At 44.5% G+C, this 20,031-nt stretch overlaps 1 protein-coding gene across 2 annotated transcripts in view; it reads right to left on the bottom strand.

Annotated features, from left to right (window-relative positions):
• Positions 1 to 1,490: 1,490 nt before the first annotated feature.
• The window catches only part of tspan33a (tetraspanin 33a), a 34,699-nt gene continuing 16,158 nt past the window's right edge, over positions 1,491 to 20,031 (bottom strand). For both annotated transcript variants that reach the window (XM_052033890.1, XM_052033889.1), the window contains 7 exons: positions 18,712 to 18,769; positions 18,260 to 18,387; positions 17,320 to 17,394; positions 11,595 to 11,690; positions 10,255 to 10,380; positions 4,173 to 4,334; positions 1,491 to 2,369 (listed from right to left, as the gene is read on the bottom strand). In XM_052033890.1, coding sequence (XP_051889850.1) covers positions 2,268 to 2,369; positions 4,173 to 4,334; positions 10,255 to 10,380; positions 11,595 to 11,690; positions 17,320 to 17,394; positions 18,260 to 18,387; positions 18,712 to 18,754 — 732 coding nt within the window. In that variant the 5' untranslated portion in view covers positions 18,755 to 18,769 and the 3' untranslated portion in view covers positions 1,491 to 2,267. The remainder of the gene's footprint in view (positions 2,370 to 4,172; positions 4,335 to 10,254; positions 10,381 to 11,594; positions 11,691 to 17,319; positions 17,395 to 18,259; positions 18,388 to 18,711; positions 18,770 to 20,031) is intronic.

Here is a 20,031-nt window from a genome sequence, read left to right on the forward strand (position 1 = left end):
AGGAAGTGGAACTGGAAATCACATCTCAGGATACCCACGAACACTCGGATTTGCCCAAATCATTTACCCAGCATTTCAATAACTCTGTTTGCCACTCAATGAAGGTACTATATATATGGTCTCAGCATTAGCTAAGTGTAAACATTGCCTGGTACCAAAACACCACTGGTAAATGTTGCATGTGGATATGTAGTGGGTGTGGGGAAGTGGTGAAAGTGGGGGTGGCTGAGTTTGGCTCAGGATATGGCTGGACTTTGGCCGTGAAAACCTCCATAGTCAGGGGAGATCATTTGCAGTGTTGTAATTCTATCATATGCTGCTTCCTGACAAGGTTGGTGGGTGGGGAACTCCACACTGACAACATTGCCTGGCCTCCCTATGTAAAAGATTGTGCTGTGTCTGGAGACAGTTCCACCTTTCTCTCTCTCTTTTTCTCTCACTAGATTCAAAATAGGAAAGCAGATGGGAAGAACTAAGAAAAAAAAAAGTTTTAGGGCGGGACCCTGAATTCAAACTGACAGCAATAAACAAGTAGAGGATTCGTCTGCTGGGAGTGCCCGCCTTGGCAAGTCTTTGGGACCACACACAGACAGGCCTTCCACCCTCAAAGCAGCCCACGAGGCCCTGTGCAGACAAACAGACTTGTTTTATATTTAATTGCCAGTTCATCTCCTGCAATATCCATCATGGAAAAAAAAACAGATTTAAACAAGAGCCAGTTTGAAATATTTTGTGGAGCTTGGAACAGCCTGTAATGGATAAACAGTAGACTGTTTTTAAAAGTGTAGGAAGCTTGGGCCTTGCTGATCTTTGACCTCCCACCCAGCCTTTCAGTTTTTAATCTGGTTATCAATCCAACAATCACCCTTATACCCTCACTACTCCCCAGCAACAACTGGTGGGGGGTGGGAAGGGGGCTGGTATCACAAAAGTAGCAGTGGGTGGAGAGGTGATAACACCGTAATCATTTTAAGAAAAGGTGTGGATTTTTCATTAGGAGGACTCTAGTTTATCACGGGGCATGAAACAAAGATGGGTTCCCCTTTCCTAAGCTTAAAGTCTTCACTACCGCCTGAGAATTTACCTCAGCTTCTGATCAATTAACAGCAAACACAGCTGTCCAGCACTCCCAGGGCAAGGCAAGTCCTGTGTTGTAGTTGACCATGTGACACACTCCTCTCCTATCATTGCTTCTCCTCCTCAACCAGATAGGCTTTGTTTACGAACCTTCCCCACACCATCCGCAAACTGCCCTAGAGTCTGAGCAACCTTTTGGTATCTCCTCACACAAGCTTGGACAGCAAGCTGTTTGCACAGCTGATCTTTGATACCCACCTCACTTCCCTGCCATGGTGGCTGGGAAGGAATGACCCATCATCCCTTTAAACTGAACCAGGTCCCAGGGCTAATCACACCCCCTGGTGTTACAGCCCGTGACCTGCAAACAGTATCATTTGTATAATAGACAAATTTGCTGAAAACCACTTCACCACAGGTTAATGTTATTTTTATTAAAAGACAAAAATATTTCATTTACCAAAAATTTACATTAGCTGTTAGACATTAAGATTATATCCCAACATGTGCACATACATATTAACAAGACTCTTCAATACATCAACTCCATATCTCAAAGTACTTTTCCCCTTTTAGTGCTAGGTTTAGTCAGTGGCCAGGAAGCACTATGGCCTTGAACCAAACCACCCTTGATAAGTAGATGTTTGGGAATCCCCCTCTAAAATGTCGGCGGTTTTCACCCCATATTGTCCCGTTGACAGAAATAAAACAGTAAAAGAGAGCAACACTAATGAACAGATTAACAGTAACAGAGGCAGAGTTGACAACCAATTGCAACAAGCATGGGCACAGATAAACCCAACTGCACCAGAAGTAAATACTCCTTGAGGGGCAGCTGCAAGAACTCAACAAGAGAGATGAGACTGCACCACAGTTATATGGGACTTTGTGCTTCATACTTGTACCTGAGAACCACACCACAGAACACTATGTATTGCAAAATAAGTGAATTTATTTCACAGTGACATTGAAGGATGTGATGAAAAATCCATTTAAAACTATGAGTTCAAGCATCTGCACATCCAGTGGACAAAATACATGTAACCCACCGAGATCAGAGTGGCAGTTTGTCGATCCTGATGGACTGCAGTCCTTTCTGAGCAAGTAAGTTCATCAGTACGAAGGGCCTCACAATAGGCAGTAGGGGCCACCGACCCCCTCTACTCTGTGCAGGTGTGGAGACAGTGTGTTCAGTACCAGGGGTCTGCTCTGTGCTGGCTGTTGTACTTCTGGAGCTCAATCTGATCTTTGATCTGATTGATGAGGATCTGGGAGAGGAGAATTCCCACCAACTGGAAGCAGCAATCAAGGAGAGAAGAGAAATAAACAGATAAACATGCAGTTTCCCCAACACGAGCATTACCCACAGCCTGTTTACAGAATCCACGTCATCCAGAGTAACTTGGCTGTGGCTCACTCTTGCCCACGAAACCAGAGTTTGTGGGTTCAAATCCCAAGCACATCATCTGAGTGACACTCCAGTGCTGCATTGCCAGAGTGCTTACTTTAAACCCAAGTTCTGCCTGTCCTCTCGTGGAACTATTTTATGTGACAGAGCAGTTATCCCTAGTGTCCTGGCCATTATTTAATTACTCAACCAATAACTCATTACTAGGTTGCTGTTTGCAGGATTTTCCTGTATACAATTCAGCTGCCAAATTTTCCATATTTCACAACAACTGACCATTTTACAAGCTCTTGATTATAAAGCCGTGAGGAACATTGCAAGCTTGTGAAAGCTGTTTTATAAACGAAAATTAATTATTGTTAAAGGAGCACTGTTGCCTCCCTAGCCCCATTAGAGATGGCCAATTCCTTGTGGAGGACTGCAGCGTAATTGTCTGCTCATCCTGTGCGCACATCACTGCTACAGAATGCTTTGGCTCACGTCACCATTCCCCAATCACCCCCCACACCAAAGTTGCTCCTTTCAATCAACCAACGCCACTACCACCCCAAACCCAGCCCACACTGGGGATGGAGGGGCAGGCAGTAATGCCATTAGAGTCAGAGGTAGGGAAACACCAAGTCCCAAGAAAGGAAAGCACCCAGGATGAGGAACGCCAGACCATTCGTACAGCAAATTTGCTTAAAAACTTCACCACAGGTTGATGTTTTTTTTAAATGAAGAGACAAAAGTGTTTCATTTCTCAAAAGTCATGAGGAAAGGTTCCCTAATTATGAGGCCAAAGGCAAGTTTCAAGGACTTGCTTCCACAGACCAAGCTTGTAGTCCTGAATTTAAACAAACCTTGATTCGCTCGGCTACAATAACCCCAAAAATGTATTTCAAAAATTCAGTATTAAAAATGTTCTTTTATGACAATAAAACCCTGTAATAATGTCAGCCATGAATATTGCTTTGGATGTGTGGATCTTGTACAAAGACTACTGACCAATTGCATTTGTTTAATAGATTACACTAGTCAGTGATGTTACCTCAAGGGTGGGAAGAAGTTCCAGAAATAAAACCTGGATTAGCAAGAACACAGATAACAATGGATAATTTTGAATGTGGTGGCAATATCAACCTTTACCAATTTGCTTTTGATGACAGAAACTTAAGGTGGTGCACTGGCCTCAATATTTTTTTAAAATTAACACAAAATACCCAGTTTTGTTAAACAATGACAACTGGAAAAAAAAGCACTGCAGAAGTGAACCAAAAAAAAAATTTAAGCCATAGTTTAAAATTTAGGGAGTGATCTGAGGAATTCACTTGATAAATGGAACTGATAACAGAAAATGATAGAAACACTCAGCAGGTTGAGTGGATGGGGAGAGAGAAAGCGTTTCTTCTCGTGGCCTTGAACAAGAGGGAATGACCCCAAGATTCATGCTGGGCCTTTCAGGGATGAACTGAGGAAGCCAATCTCCACATCAAGTGTGGTGGAAATATGGAACATTCCCCCAAAAAACCCTGCTGACATCAAAGGGACAACTGAAAATGTTAAAGCTAACTTTAAAGGGAGGAGGATCAAGGTACAGAAATAGAACTGTATGGAAACAGCCATGAGCTAATAGAGTGGTAGAATGGGTTTAAGGGGCAAAATAGCCTACTGAGATTGATATGGGTGAAGTGGGCAAGGCACTGACCTGTGGGATGGCAAGGCCTAAGGCCACCCCTCCCAACAGGAAGAGGTTACTATGGATCCAGTTGACCAGCTTGTCGATGCACCCATTGGTGTAGATATATTCTTCTGCTGCCAAATACTCCAGGTCCTGCATGCCATGCCCACACATGGTGTTGATCACTTTCTGCATTGAAGAGATAAATAAATAGGTCAGAGTGCAAGATAGCAAGTCTACCAAGGGGGAAAGGCAAGTTCCTCCACCTCAGACATGATGGGCAGATCTTCTTTGGCCTGAAATCACTCTCTGCCCACCCCTGCACCAAACTTTTTTCCTAATGTGGCTCCCAGCACAGAGTTCTGCTGGCTGCCCTCACAGAATGGCTCCGACAGTCAACAAGACTCTGTGCCACCATCTGAACTTACAAACTGCCAGACCGTTGGTACAGTTGGCACCACTGAATGTTTGAGGATGTTTCTGACATTCACAGATGTTCATCACCTGTGCTAACTCAGGCAGCCTATGTAGCCTAAGAAACAAAAAGCCAATGGAAGATTGCACTGCTCCATTGGACTCTGCAAGAACATTGCTGCTGCCTCACAGCTCCAGGAACCTGGGTTCAAACCTGACCTCAGCTGTGCTCTGTGTGGAGTTTGCAGGTTGTCCTTGCAATCAGGTGCTATTTCCCCCAGGGCGCTTCCACTTCCTCCCAAAGATGTGTTGGTAAATTAATTCACTATAGTAAATTACCCCTTAGTGTAGATAGGTGACAAACAATTCAAAAGGGAGTTGAATTGTTGCATGTGAGAAAGAGTCCGTTGCAGAGTTAGAGGAGAATATGGCAGGGGATGAGGGAATAAGACTGATGGGATTGTTCTGTCGGTTGGCAGCATGGACTCAAATGGGCTAAATGGCCTACTTCGTGTCACAGTCAGTAAATAACTGCACTGAATGATATCAGCACTGGAAACTGGAACTTCCCAGGGGGAAGTACAGGCAGTGATATCAGGTATATGATTGCCCCACTCTGATTCAGGGGAGATATGCCAGACAATGAGGGCAGATTTTTCCAGACACTTCCTTTTACTAGCAACAGCTATAGATCAGTTTCTAATTTTTTTTTAAAAAAGTATGAGGCATTAAATGCATCAAATCTCCTTTCCATATTTCATGACGTGAGAAGTCCCAGCTTCTCTGGTCTCTCCACAGAAATGAAGTTCTTCAAACTTGGTACGATTCGGATCACAAGTGGATTCCATTTTTACAGACACCCATGTTGATTTTGCCTACAAGTTGGAAAATACACAAAAATCACTCAATACCATGATACCCCCATGGTATTGTAATGAATGGTGTTAATGAGGGCCAATTAACATGAACATTTATCATCTTCCCCTGCCTAGTTACAATGGTACGGAATCAGGATGTCCCATGCTCTATGGGTGATTTCAATAGCCTCAAGGTATAAGTGGCTGTTACATTGTTCAACAGAGTATCATTGCACAAGTATCAATAGAAGCGATTCTTGTCAATTTCCAAAACAACTCTCTTAAGTGGCCCCCCACAGTAAAATAGGCAGCCTGTGTTCTTAAGAGACAATGATATCTGATTATTGCAGGGAAGTTGCATGTAAACTGTTATTTTTCCTCCCCAATTCTTGTCTGAATTTAATAATATTTATGGGAGCTCCTTCATATGTACAGGAGTTCACCCAGGGAGGGGGCTGTGAATCTACATCTTCCCCAAGGCACTGACAGTGTGTGGCCCAATACTGGAAACATTACTCCAATTTGTTTTTTCCTGGAGAAATAAATAAAGATTGTACCTTTTGCTATATACTGTATACTCTCAGCTATCCAGTATCCAGGGGGAATGTTAGGGTGGGAGAGAGAGAGGGGTTGGTGCTGTTACACAAATGTCCCAGTTGCATGTAAATTGCTCAAAAAGTATTACTGTACGGATTGTCAAGTTTCATTGTATGACACTTTTCTACATTTGTTATTTGAGTTCAGAAACAACTTTTTAAGCTTTGCAGTTTGCAATTTAATGTCATAAATTGTTGAAGAACCAATGTCAAATGCTTTCATAAGAACGGTTGTGATTTTCACTTTTTTCCAGGCTTTCACATATTTCCACCTGTTTCAACATTTTGTACCTTTGCCAGGAGTATTCCTATCCAACATAGTGGACAGATTGCAGAAATACTGTAGTTCATAAAACACAATTAGAACTTGAAAATACACTTGAGGGACTTTTGTTTAATCATTCAAGGGACGTGGGCTGTGGAGGCTGAGCCAGTATTTAATTACCATTCCTAATTGGCTTTAAGGTGGTGGTGAGCTGCCTTAAACCACTGCAGTCTTCAAGGTTTGGGTACATTACCAGTGCTGTCCAGCCAGTGGTGTTCCCATGCCTCTGCTGCCCTTGTCCTTCTAGCTGGTAGAGGTTTAGAGTTTGGAAGATGCTGTCTAATGAGTCTTGGTGAGTTGCTGCAGAGCATTCTGTGCATGGTACAAACTGCAGCTACTCTGCGTCAGTGGTGGAGCGAGTGAATGGTTGTGAAAGGGCTACCTATCAAGTGGACTGCTACATCCTGTATGGTGTCAAGCTTCTTGAGTATTGCTGAGTCATACAGCATAGAAACAGGCCCTTCGGCCCAACTTGTCCATGTTGACAGTGTTGCTCAGGGAGCTAGTTCCATCTGCCTGCATTTGGCCCACAGCCCTCCAAACCTCTCCTTTCCAAATTTCAGTGGCTTTTAAATGTTGTTAATGTGCCTACCTCAACCACCATTTCTGGCAGCTCATTCCAAATACTCACCACCCTTTGCGTGAAGGAGCTGCCCTTGCTGTCCCCTTTTAAATCTCTTCCCTCTGATCTTAGGGTTAGGGTCTTATATCTATGCCCTCTTGATTTTAGCACCCCCTCCCTGGGAAAAAGACTGTGTGTTTTCACCCTAAGCCCCTCATGATCTTATTTACCTCTATCAGGTTATCCCTCAACCTCCTACATTCCAGAGAATTAATTCCTAGTCTCTGCAACCTCTCCTTGCAACTCAGACCCCTAAGTCCAGGCAAAATCCTGGTAAATCTTTTCTGCACTCTTTCTAGTTTAATAAGATCATTCCTGTAACAAAACTACACAATACTCCAAGTGCAGCCTCACCAATGTCTTATGTAATTGCAACACAACTTCTCAACTCCTATACTCATTGCCCTGACCGATGAAGGCCAGCGTGCCAAACATCTTCTTCACCACCCTATCTACCTATGATGCTGCTTTCAGCAAACTGTGCACTTGAACTCCTCAGTCCCTCTATTCCACAACACTCCCCAGGACCCTACCATTCACTGGGCAAGTCCTATCCTGGTTGGATCTCCCAAATGCAATACCTCACATTTATCTGGATTGAAAGCCATTTGCCAATCCTCAGCTGATCAAGATTCCCCCTGTAAACTGTCTATAACACCACTTATTTTAGTAAGATCCACAGACTTAGTAACTATGCCTTGTACATTCACATCCAAATATCTTATATAAATTACAAACAAGAAAGGTCCCAGCACCAACCCCTGTGGCACACCACTAGACACAGGCCTCCGGTCTGAGAAACAACCCTCAACCATCACCTTCCGTTTCCTACCAGTGAGCCAATTATGAATCCAATCCGCTATCTCCCCTGGATCCCATGTGATCTAACCTTCCAGACTAGTCTGCCGTGAGGGACCTAGTCAAAAGCCTTGCTAAAGTCCATATAGACAACATCCACTGCCCTACCCTCATCTACCCTCTTGGTTACCTCCTCAAAGAACTCCAAGAGATTTGTCAGACACAAATTCCTATGCACAAAGCCATGCTAACTGTCCCAAATCAGACCATGTCTTTCTGAATGTTGGTAGATCCTGTCCCTCAGAATCCCCTCCAGCAATTTACCCACCATCGATGTCAGATTCACCAGCCTGTAGTTTCCTGGCTTGTTTTTGCTACCCTTTTTAAACAATGATACCACATTAGCCACTCTCCAGTCCTCCGGAACCTCACCTGTGGCCAGAGATGAAGCAAAAATCTCTTCAAGGGCCTCTGCAATTTCTACTCTGGCTTCCCACAAGGTCTGAGAATGTACCAGTTGGCCCCAAGGATTTATCTACCTTAATGCATTTTAAGGCCTCCAATACCTCCTCCCTGCTAATTTGTATGTGGTCCAAGACAACACCACTCATTTCCCCCATTTCCTTAGGTTACATCATTTTCTCCACAGTAAAAAAACTGAAGAGAAGTATTCATTAAAAATCTCACCCATTTCCTTTGGTTCCACGTACAGAAGCCATGCTGATCTTCAAGGGGACCTATTATCTCTCTAGCCACACTTTTACTCTTAGTATACCTATAGAATCTCTTGGGACCTTGCCTCACCTTGCCTGCCAGATCTATCTCATATCTTCTTTAAATTCTCTATAAGTGCACTCCTACACTTCTTGTAGTCATCGAGAGTCACTAGTTCCCAATGGCTTGTGCGCATTGTACACCTCCCTCTTTTTCTTAAACTGAGCCTCAATCTCTCTCATTAACCGGGGTTCCCAAAACCCGCCAACCTTGCCCTAACAGGAACATGCAGGCCCTGAACTCCTGACATCACACTTTAAGACCTCCCACTTGGTCGATGCCCCTTCTCCTGAAAACAAATCTTGCCCAATCAACCAATGAAAGATCCTGCTTAATGGCTCAAAAATTTGCTCTGCCCTAGTTCAGAACCTTAACCTGTGAACTGGTCATATCCTTCTCCATAACTATTTTAAAACTAATAGAATTGTGGTCACTGGACCCAAAGTGCTCACCGACAGACACTTCTACCACCTGCCCCACCTCATTTCCCAGGAGGAGGTAGTGTTGCACCCTCTCCAGTAGCTCCCTCTATATATTGAGGAAGGAAGCTTTCTTGGACACATTTCACAAATTCTACTCCATCCAAGTCTCTTACACTGTGGTTGGCCAAGTCAATATTAGGGAAGTTAAAATCTCCCACTAATACTACCCTACTATGTTTACAACTAGCTGCAGTCTCTCTACATATCTGCTCCTTCAATTCCTACTGACTATTGGGGTGGGGTGCTCTAATACAATCCTAGAGTGACTATCTCCTTCTTGTTTCTAAGTTCTAACCATATAGCCTCACTGGATGATCCCTCAAGAATATCAACTCTAATGGCTGTTGTTATGTCCTTTTTCATCAAGGCAACTCTCCCTCCTCCCTTACCCGCACCTCTGTCACACCTGTAGCATCTGTATCCTTGAAGCTACACTCAGCTAGGAAAGTGGAGAGTATTCCATCACACTCCTGACTTGAGCCTTAGGCAGGCTTTGGTGATTTACTCTCCCTAGATTCCTGCTCTTGTAGGATTGTGGTGGTAATGCCATTGGACGTCAGGGGGTGATAGCTGGATTCTCTTGTTGGATATTGTCTTTGCATGACACAAATATGACTTGCCACCCATCAGCCCAGGTGTGGATATTTGTCCAGGTCTTGCTGCATTCAAATGTGGACTGCTTCATAATTGGAGGAGTCGCAAATGTTGCTGGACATTGTGCAAACATTGTTGCTGTGCTGTAGGCTGATTCAAGGCAGAACTTGAACAAAATCACATTGGATCCTGGTGCAACAAATTCAAATTTATGTTTCTGAAAAAAATTATGAAATTGCTAAATATTCTTACAAATTTTTGTTGATTGCATGAGAATTCTGGATGCACAAATACTGGATGAACAAGAGCTTACTGTGTTAAGATAGTGAGCTGAGGCCATTTTTAGGATTTGACAGAGGTAACGAAAGGGTACAGAAGTGATATATTGGACTTCTAGCTAAGCTTGAAAGAGAGAACATAGTAGAGATGAATAAGGGTATTTTCCAGAGAATGTCACCCACCCAGCTGTAAAAGAAATCTTCTGCAGTAAAGATTCCTATGTGACCTATTGGACAAGAACATTTAAGTCACATTAAGTTAAGGACAATTCTATTCATGTTCGTTGAGCGCTTCAATTCTTTAAAATGGGCACTGGACGGCAGCCGCTGTCTATCTTACCACAAAAGTTACCCACCTCAGTCACTCACCTCCTTGGAGCGCAGGCAACAGGAATAAGGCACAGAGCAGCGCTCCCTGCTGGGGTTTTCCAATGTGCAGTTAAAGTACATGTTGTGGCTCCAATCCTTGTACGAAATGCCCCCACAGCAGCTGAACTGCAAGAGGGAGGAAAGAAGAGGAAAGACAATAAGAAATGAGAGGGCAGAGCAAAAGAGGAAACAAACTTTTTTTTTTAAAAAAAAGACTCCCTCCTTTTGTAACTGATATCAGGGAAGGATAGAAACATTTCCCAGCCTCTCTCCATGAAGATGTTGACTTGTTCCACATGATCATTCTGGGGCTTACCCTCATCTTACACGTGCATAGCTTGACATCATCCAGAGCAAAGCAATTTGCTTCCTCATCATCCCCCCCCTCCACACCACTCACCGTGCACATACAGACTGCACAATGTCACCCAAACCTAAACACAAGGACAGCAGATGCAGGGTAACAAGTTCCTCTCCAAGTCACACATTTATCTGGGTCCAAATCCCAGAGCTCTCTCCATAACAGCACTATAGGAAACCTTCATCACAAGCATTGCAGTGGTTCAAGGCGGCAACTCACCACCAGGGGCAGTTAGCGATTGCCAATGAAATGCTCACTCTGCCAGTGATGCCCATACCTAGAGAATTAGGATGTTGATTTAATTTTTGTTTTTAAAAAGTGAGCCTCGCAATGCAAAAAAATAGCTAATGACCTCAAAATTAGGAGAGGTCAACATATGAAAGGTGCAATATCTATAGAGAAGCTGACAGAATGGGCTGATAACGAAGTAAAAAAGATAATTCAGATGTACTGCATCTGAAACATGTTACAGAGTACAGTGGAGTTACCCAGGTTATTAAAAGGTGAACATACAACTGGATAAATCAAACCAAATCCTGTGTTTTGCCCAAAAGGGGACAGAAAAATAAAGAAAATTAGAATAAAGACTGTCAATTGGGAAGAAAGTCATGAAAGAATTACTTTGATTCATTCATTATGTTCCATTGTTTAAGATTTTAAAAAAAAGTATCAAAAGACTGGAACAAGAAGATTGACAGCAACATTTGTTCAAAGCAGCTGATATTTGCCTTTAAATTTGCTACATCACCACTGAATGGACCTGTTTCTTCTGCAAGTCCTACTGACTTAAACACTGATGTTTCCTACAAGTAATATTTGGAGACCGAGCAGGCAATAGAAGGGGGGGAAAGAAACAGAACATGAAGGAGCAAATTGAAGAGAGGTGGAACATGCAAAAGCCATGAAGGAGATAAAAAGCACTAGGATTAGATAAAGAACATTTACTGCAAAAAAAAATCACAAGCCCATGACACCAAACCTGTTTCTGCCCGTAGTCAATGAGGTTCTGGAGATCCAGGTCATCTCGGTAATGGATTATTGCGCTGTCGATGATCTCACTGACCTTTGATCGGGCCTGTGTTGGAAAGCAACAGTACATTTTAGAATTAAAGGCTGAATCAGTTCCCATTTAATTAGTCATACCTCTCCCTCCACAGTTCATCACAATCCATCATAGGGTTGTTGCTTGGAGGTGAAAAATGCATTTCTAAAATCTTCCATGGTGATTATTTGTTGGCTGTCTGGGAGTGGTGGTTCTGTTACTAGACTAAGAATGTACTAAAAACTTCTTCAAAGCCCACTGTGACAGTTTGAGAAGTTGAATTCAGTTTAAGAGTTGTGAAATAAAAGGATGGTATTGGTACGTGAAATAGTCACATTGTCGTAAAGCAAAGAATCTGACCATTGTTACCAAATCTGGCCTATTTACACAACAATCCCACATCAATGTAACTAACTCGATGCAATAAGCCTAACAAGCAGTTTCATTTGCACCAGAACGCAACAAACAGCACCTTTACCCCAGAGACTTCAACAGCTAAAGGTGGTCAACCACAGCATTCAACTGCTGGAAGTTCTGGTCTGCAATGATTCAACTTCCACACCATGCTGTGTGGACACCACTAGAGGGGGCTGAAGCTCCACAAGGCCCTACTGAAACAGCAGCAGTGGCAAGATCCCAATACGAATCTTGGCATGTTTGGATTACATTTCACTCAGGATCTTTTTGCTCATCTTCAAGGCCTTGCTACACCATCTTGAGCCCTAAGGCAAGCCCCAGCTGCTCTTTCAAACAAACCACAGATATCAGCCTACCTAGTTGAAAGATCTTCAGATGTCAGTTGTTGTGTCTGATAGCGAGGCACCAGATCACAGGGCTCTCACTACAATTCTTGCTGGACCCCTTTTTTCTTTAAAAAGATCAAAGAGGGCCAACTCGATGGAGGTCTTTTAATATTGGGAAAGGGTGTTGATAAGGTTGGGGCAGAGAGGGACAGATGTGTATAGGTTATGTTGCAATTAGACAATAGCTGCAGGAAACAAATGCTGGCGTGAATCTGTGGGACTGAATGTCCGTTTCCACGTGTTTTGCAAGTGAATATTTCATGAATCATTTGTTTGTAGAATTCAGTCTGAACATGACTCCAGTAATAATCTGAAAACAAGTCTCAGCCAGCAAGGAAGTGGTGTTAAGATTACAGAGTGCAGCAACTGATGTGTGACTGCACAGCAACTGATGTGTGACTGCACAGCAACTGCAAGAAACAGCCGGACACAAGACGATCAGACACATTTATATCACGCTTTTCACAGACTTGGATCAGCCCAAAGGACCTTGCAGCCAATGAAGGACTTCTGAAGGGTAGATACTATTGCAGGTTGAAAGTGCAGCAGCCAATTTGCATACAGTAAACTGCCATAGATAATGATAATATCATGAGTCAGTTGTCTGATTTTATGAAATACTCATCAGGTCAGGCAGCATGTGGAAAGAGAAAGAGTTCATTATTTCAGGGTCAAAGACCCTTCTGTTTTCATGATGTTGACTGGCCAGGACACCTTTCTTGAAAATAGTGCCATGGGGTTGCTTGTATCTACCCAAGAGCACAAACAGGACTCTGTTGAAGCCTCGTCTCAAAGAAAGTGTCCCTGGCAACATGGTACTCTCCGCTACAGCACTGAAGATAGAGACAAGAATTCTTCTGTACTCAAGTCTTAGATGGGACTTGAACCCACAGCACCCCAACTGTTGAGGTGTGGGTGCTGCCACTGAGCCAGGGCTGACAAACAGGAAGACATTTCCACTTTTGCCAGTCTCCCTCATGCTTCTCTAAAAAATGTGGCTGAAACACAAAAGGAGATTGAGTGGACAAGTTGATCTTTTCCCCAGACTGTTACATAAAATACATTAACACCATGCAGGCATCTTCTCATTCTTATTTTTCCAGTGGTCCCTTTTTTCCTACTCCTGTTCCACGAGTTCTGGGGAGTGACTGATGAGGTCAATGTGCGATCCACAGACTTGCACGGATGGGGCAGGACATGTCCGAGGGGTGTGTAGTTTGAGCTGGTGCACCCCTTCCACTGTTCTACCAGGCTTCCATGTCCTCCAAATCCTCTATTCCATCCTGAATGGTCTTTACACACTTTGAGCAGCTCACAAGCTGGGGGGATTCCCACATTAGTCAGCGTGGCAGTACAGGAATCAAACACTGATCAGGATCAGAAACGATGGAAGTGCTAGAAGTACTCCACAGGTCAGGCAGCTTCTGTGGAGATGGAAACACATTGTCATTCGTCTGGAGAGGTTATTGAGAGGCTGGGGTGGGGTCCACGTTTATCAGAAAGTGTGGAGAAGTAGGAGCCCATACAGTCCAAGATGACAATCCCTGGCCAAAGAAACCAGTCACAGAGTCAAAGGCAGCAGAAGAATAGATCAACACCATGCGAAGCTCAGAATTCAATAAGATGGGGATGCGGGGGGTGGGGGCGGTGGAAATGAAGCTGGGGTTTCTGCCACAAACTGATCTTTCAAGATCAGCAAGGAGGTCACAGGGAGGTAGTGTAAACACAGCAGGCGGTGGGGGAATGATGCAGTCAGAGGGGAAGTGGAAGAATGACCCCAGACTAATATGAGAACCAGTTGAAGTTTGCCAACTTTGACGTCCAAATGAAGGAATAGAATCTTTTGATGAAACATTGAAAGCAGTGAAGGATGAAGTGGAACTGTGGACTAGGACAGCTGAGAGAGTGGATTGGCACTGCTGCAGAGAGGGTGACAAATGACATTGAGCATGAATTGAGTGGGATGTGTCCAGCAATTAGAGAAATTACCCCATCTGCTGATTATTTCCAGCACTTTGTTTCTATGCCAAGAAATCACATCCACTTTAAATATCTGGAAAGAAAAAAAACCTGGTCCCAATATAACAAAATGTCAGGGACCCATCAGGCTGTAGAAATCTAGCAAGCTCCCCAATATAGTTCAGAAAAAGGAATCTCCAGTCTTGCCAGATCTGGTTCAGTCTCACACCAGCACACACAGGCAACTCATAACCATCCGCTGAAGAGGCCGCACCAGCTTCACCTGTACATTACAGCAAACCCAGAGGATGCAGCAAATATCTTGTTGTCAAGGGGATTTTGGGAAAGAGTGACAAAAATGTGATCTTAATCATGGAATCTCGATCAGCCAGGTATGTGGGCTGAGGATTGGCAAATGGCTTTCAATCCAGATAAATGTGAGCTATTGCATTTTGTGAGATCAAACCAGGTTAGGACTTATAAAGTGAATGGTAGGGTCCTGGGAAGTGTTATGGAACAGAGGGACCTAGGAGTGCAAGTGCATAGTTTGCTGAAAGTGGCATCACAGGTAGACAGGGTGGTGAAGAAGGCATTTGGCACGGTGGCCTTCATCAGTCTGGGCATTGAATATAGGAGTTGGGAAGTTATGTTGCAGTTATACAAGACGTTGGAGTATTGTGTACAGCTTTGGTTGCTCTGTTATAAGAAGGATGTTATCAAACTAGAAAGCATGCAGAAAAGATTTACCAGCATGTTGCCTGGACTTGGGGGCCTGAGTTACAAGGAGAAGTTGCGTAGACTAGTACTTTATTTCCTGGAATGTTGGAGATTGACACCTCATCTGTATATAAGATCATGAGAGCATAGACAGGCTGAAAGCACATAGTCTTTTTCCCAGGGAGGGGATACTATAAACAATAGGTTTAAAATCAGAGGTGAAAGATTTAAAAGGGACATCAGGGGCAGCTTCTTCATGCAAAGGGTGGTGCATATTTGAAACAAACTGCCAGAAATAGCGGTTGAGGTAGACACATTAGCAACATTTAAAAGCCATCTAGATAAGTACATGGATAGGAGAGGCTAGAGGGCTGTGGGCCAAAGGCAGGCAGATGGGACTAGCTTGCTGGGCAACACAGTCGACATGGACGAGTTGGGCTGAAGGGCCAGTTTCCATGCTGTTTGACTCTGACTCTAATAAATCCTCCTCAGGGATACTCCGAGTGACCCTACATCCCAAAACATCCAAGCGCGTGCAGGTTTGAGCCCACAAGGGTCAGGAAGCACTTGGGAGTTCTCCAGCTCTCACCACCACTCCTTTGGCAATAACCAGGATCAATCTGCAACACAATGGGTGGCATTGGTGCAGCAGGTAGTCCTGCTGCCTCAACTCTGACAGCCCGGATTCAGTCCTGACTGCCAGAGCTGTCTGCATGGAGTTAGTACATTCTCCCTGCGACTGCGAGGATTATCCCCCAACACCCCCCCCCCCCCCCCCGCTGCTCCAGTGTCCTCCCACATGCTTATTTGATTGGTTAATTGGCCACTGTAAATTGCCCCAAGTGTAGATGGGTAGTAAGAGAACAGGGCGTATGTAACAGAGTACGTTACTGGGAAATGAGTGGGGGAATGGGATTGCTGAGAGAAATAGCAAAGACTCGATGGACCAAACAGCCTCCTTCTAGGTCTAAGGTGGTGAGGCAGCCAGTGCTGGTACTCTTCGTGCAAGTTGCAACCCAAAACATCAATTCCTTTCCCCTCCACAGATGCTGCTCGACCCACTGAGTTCCTCCAGCAGATTGTTTGTTGTTGAGTGCAGGTACTAAACTGTTGGCTTCTGTCAAACCTTTTAAAATGTGTTAATTTTAGCTCAAGTTCTTGCTCTGAAAACAGTCACCAATTCCAATCTTGTCTGGCCATCAGCCGATTATAAAACCCACTGCTCATGTGAACAGCTGTCAACAAGCTGAAAGCTGCTTCCTGCCAGTAATGTCAGTGAACACCCAGAGCTCTGCCACCATTGAACAAACAGTCCATTGTAGACACATTTAACCATGGACACACCCATTCCTTTCTGATAAGATTAAGATACAGATTTGTTAATTTGCATTTGCTTTTCTCCCAAAAGCATAATTCCCAACTCACTCCCTCCTTACATTGCATTAATGAGTACTTGTTACATGGCACCATACACCTGAGCACTCAATTTCTTCCATCTCAAAGTACTTAAATTGTGTCACCCCGTCAATCCAATTAGTCCAGTCCCTTGCTGCTGTGTCCCATGAACCAGAAATTTAAACAAGAGGGAGGCCATTCAATCTAGCGTCTCCAAGGCAGCCAAAAATGGGGCCAATTGCCCAGTTCCCACACTGTAATCGAGTGTTAATCCACCCATATTAAGTGCTCCATCTCCCTTTCAGACAGCAAGGCCCTAACCCTAGCCACTAAATCATTTCCCCCTCAATTATTCAAGCTACCTGTTAACTAAATCCAACTCTCTGATCTATTAGAGTCATTCAGCATGGGAAACAGGCCCTTCAGCCCAGCTGGTCCATGCTGACCAAGATTCTCATCCAAGTTTATCCCATTTGCTCATGTTTGGCCCATATCACCTGTAAACCTTTCCCATCCATGTACCTGTCCAAGTACCTTTTAAACTGTAAGGAAATCAGGGGTAAAGGAGGAACCTTTCACAACTTATTCACCTGGATTAAAGCACTCAGACTCATCCATCCTAAAAAAACCCAGCTGAATCAATCTTCCCTCATAACTAAACCAACTCCTTCCTGCAGAGGAGCCACTGGAGACGCATCGCTCGCCTCCCCTCAGGAGGATTGTTGCACCCTCTCCCTCACCGCACTGACTGCCCGCACTATCCTTCACCAAGAAGAGCAAAATCATACCTTATCTGAAAAGACGAAGCCCAGAACCCCGGCGACCAATTGTAGCAAAAATACCAGCGTCAGGCAGATAGAGAACTGGAAAATCAAAATCAAAGTCAGTAGGGAAGAGGGGCAGGTGGGAGGAGTCCATCTAATGCCCTCTGTGAACAAAAGTTGTCGCTTCAAAACTGATCTGCAAGCTGCTCTTATACGAACAGCACCCACTGAGCTCCTCATGTCTTGCGTATCTGGGGGAGGGCAAGCTAAGGGGAGTGAGAGACAGGGTGGGTGGTGCTGAATGGAGAACTGTACAGCACAGGAACAGGCCCTTCGGCCCACAATGTCTGTGCCAAACAATGCCAAATTAAACTCTTCTGCATGCACATGGTCCACATCCCTCCATATTCACGTCTGTCTAAAAGGCTCTTAATCGCCACTTTTGTATCTGCTTCCACCACTACCCCTGGCAGTCCATTCTAGGCACCTAGCCCTCTCTGTGTGAAACAAACTTGCCCCATGCATCTCCCTTAAACTTTCCACCTCTCACCTTAAATACATGTCCTCTGGTATTTGGCGAGGTGAGATGAGTACACAGGAGAGGTGCAAGGATCTGTTGAGTAGCCGAGTGGCTTTTAGGAAGGAAGAACGGCAATGAAAATTGTTGGGTCTGGGCTACTGAGTCACATCAACACTTCGCTGTCCTACACTCCGACTCTCTAATGCCCCACTGTAACACCTCAGTAAGCAGTTACAGCCCAGATTTGGGAAAGCTCCCACTGACCCTTAGTGTCATGGTTTACACCCATCCTGAGGGCTCCTCCACAGAGGTGGGCAAAGCAAATTGAGATACCAGGTACTGAGAGGGTCCTGACAGCAGGAGCCAGGCTTCAGCCCCATTCCTCATCCAGACAGGGCAGAGTGAGTTCTCCCAGCCCTATCCCCAATGATGAGTGTCACTCACCGTCTGCAGAAGGCAGATGTTCTCCCGCAGTGATCCAATGCACCCACAGAATGTGATCAGGAACATCAGTGCCCCCACCACGATGAGGAGAATGGCAGGGTCCACAGCGAGACAGGCCATGGCAGCCTCTGCAAAACATGGTATATCTGTCATAACCCCATCCCCTTTTCAACTGGTGGGCCCCTCAAACAACCCCCACCCCCCAGATCAAGCCCACTCTCCAAATTAACCATCTACAACAACATCCCACTACTCCCCCTCTGCATCATCCAGTTGCCAAGCCAACATCTCGACCTCTTGAATCCATGAAATACCCAAATACCACCCCCCACCCCCAAAACCACAATCAACATCCAAGGCCAAACCCTTCCCCTGGCCCCAATCCCCCACCTCTGTCTACCCTTTCCCAACAGCCACAGACAGAGCAATGAAAATAATCTGCTGCCACTCACCAGCATGCTTCATGACTCTGGCATACACACCAATGGCAACCATCACCAAGGAGATGGTCTGGAAAAAGAAGCACAAACAGGTCATGTTTAGACAGGAAGGTTAAACCATGGGACACTGCATACCTGAGCCTACCTGTAGGGCTACTGCTGTCCAACCAGAGGCCCTGTTGACTGTTCACTAGCCCCCCTCAGCGTGGTTCTAAATTGTACAGTTTTTGGGAAAGGCTGAACGTCGGCAACCCCCTGGAATTGTCCAGGAATTGAAAATTAAATATTCTATAAGCAAAAACCAGGAGAAAAGTCAGAGGCATCTTGAAGAAATTAATTGATTTAGATATGGGAAGAAGTTAACTGCCAGTCACTGAGGTAGTGGATTTGTTTTAAGATTGGCCACAGGAAAAGGTCAAGCTGCAAGGATGCACATGTTGGATGGTAGGAGTCAGGAAATGGTCCTTTCAGGAATGTTCAACAAAAGCTGGGAATCCTGAAATCGCAGATGAAGCCAGCAATTGAGGCCCAACCCTACCTGAATGGAAAGCAGCAATAGATCTTATGCAACTGAATGCTTTGCCACAGTGAGCAGTTAAGAGTTAACCACATTGGGAGGGGGATTGGAATCTTGTATCGGCCAAGGACATCAGCAAAATCAGAAGAGCTTAGAGTAGTTCATGGTCTTCTTCCCTCCCTCCTTATCGAAATATCTGGTTTCTACTCAGTCACTCTACTCTCCCCACACCATGGGGTCCCTTTTCCCCTCCCACCATGAGACTGAGGAATGTCTTCCCTTCAACACCTAATTCAATTGACTGAGTCCTAGGCAAGGGCCAGCACACGATCTGGGAGCTAAGGTTGCAGCAAGTGCAATTGATCCATCTCGTCAACTCCCCTCCTTCCTGCCCTATCACTTTTCTCCAACAACCATGGTAAAGGGAGCCCTGCATCAGAGATGAGCATGGAAGGAGTGGGGATAGTGTTGGTGAGAAGGTGCAAGGGTGTTTCTGCTGATGAAGCCAGCAAACACCCCATGACCCTTTTACAAAGTGGGATTCAAGTAACAAAATATCAATGGGCAGGGAGCTGGGGAAAGGGGAAAAGAGTTTTAGCACTGAGTTTTCCAATGAGCCCCGAGCCACGTGATCTGCTGAGAATTTTGATATAGAAAATTAATTTTTCAAAAATTAAATAAAGAGTAGTAATACCATTGTTGAACATATAATCTGAGCATTTATTTGCCCAGGTTACGCAAATGAACTTTTATCTTCATGTGGCTTTGTTGGTAAAATAGTCAGATGTACAGCAGAACTTGCAAGTTTCCTTTGA

The sequence above is a fragment of the Pristis pectinata genome, chromosome 19 (assembly GCF_009764475.1).
Source record: "Pristis pectinata isolate sPriPec2 chromosome 19, sPriPec2.1.pri, whole genome shotgun sequence".
Taxonomy (NCBI): Eukaryota; Metazoa; Chordata; class Chondrichthyes; order Rhinopristiformes; family Pristidae; genus Pristis; species Pristis pectinata.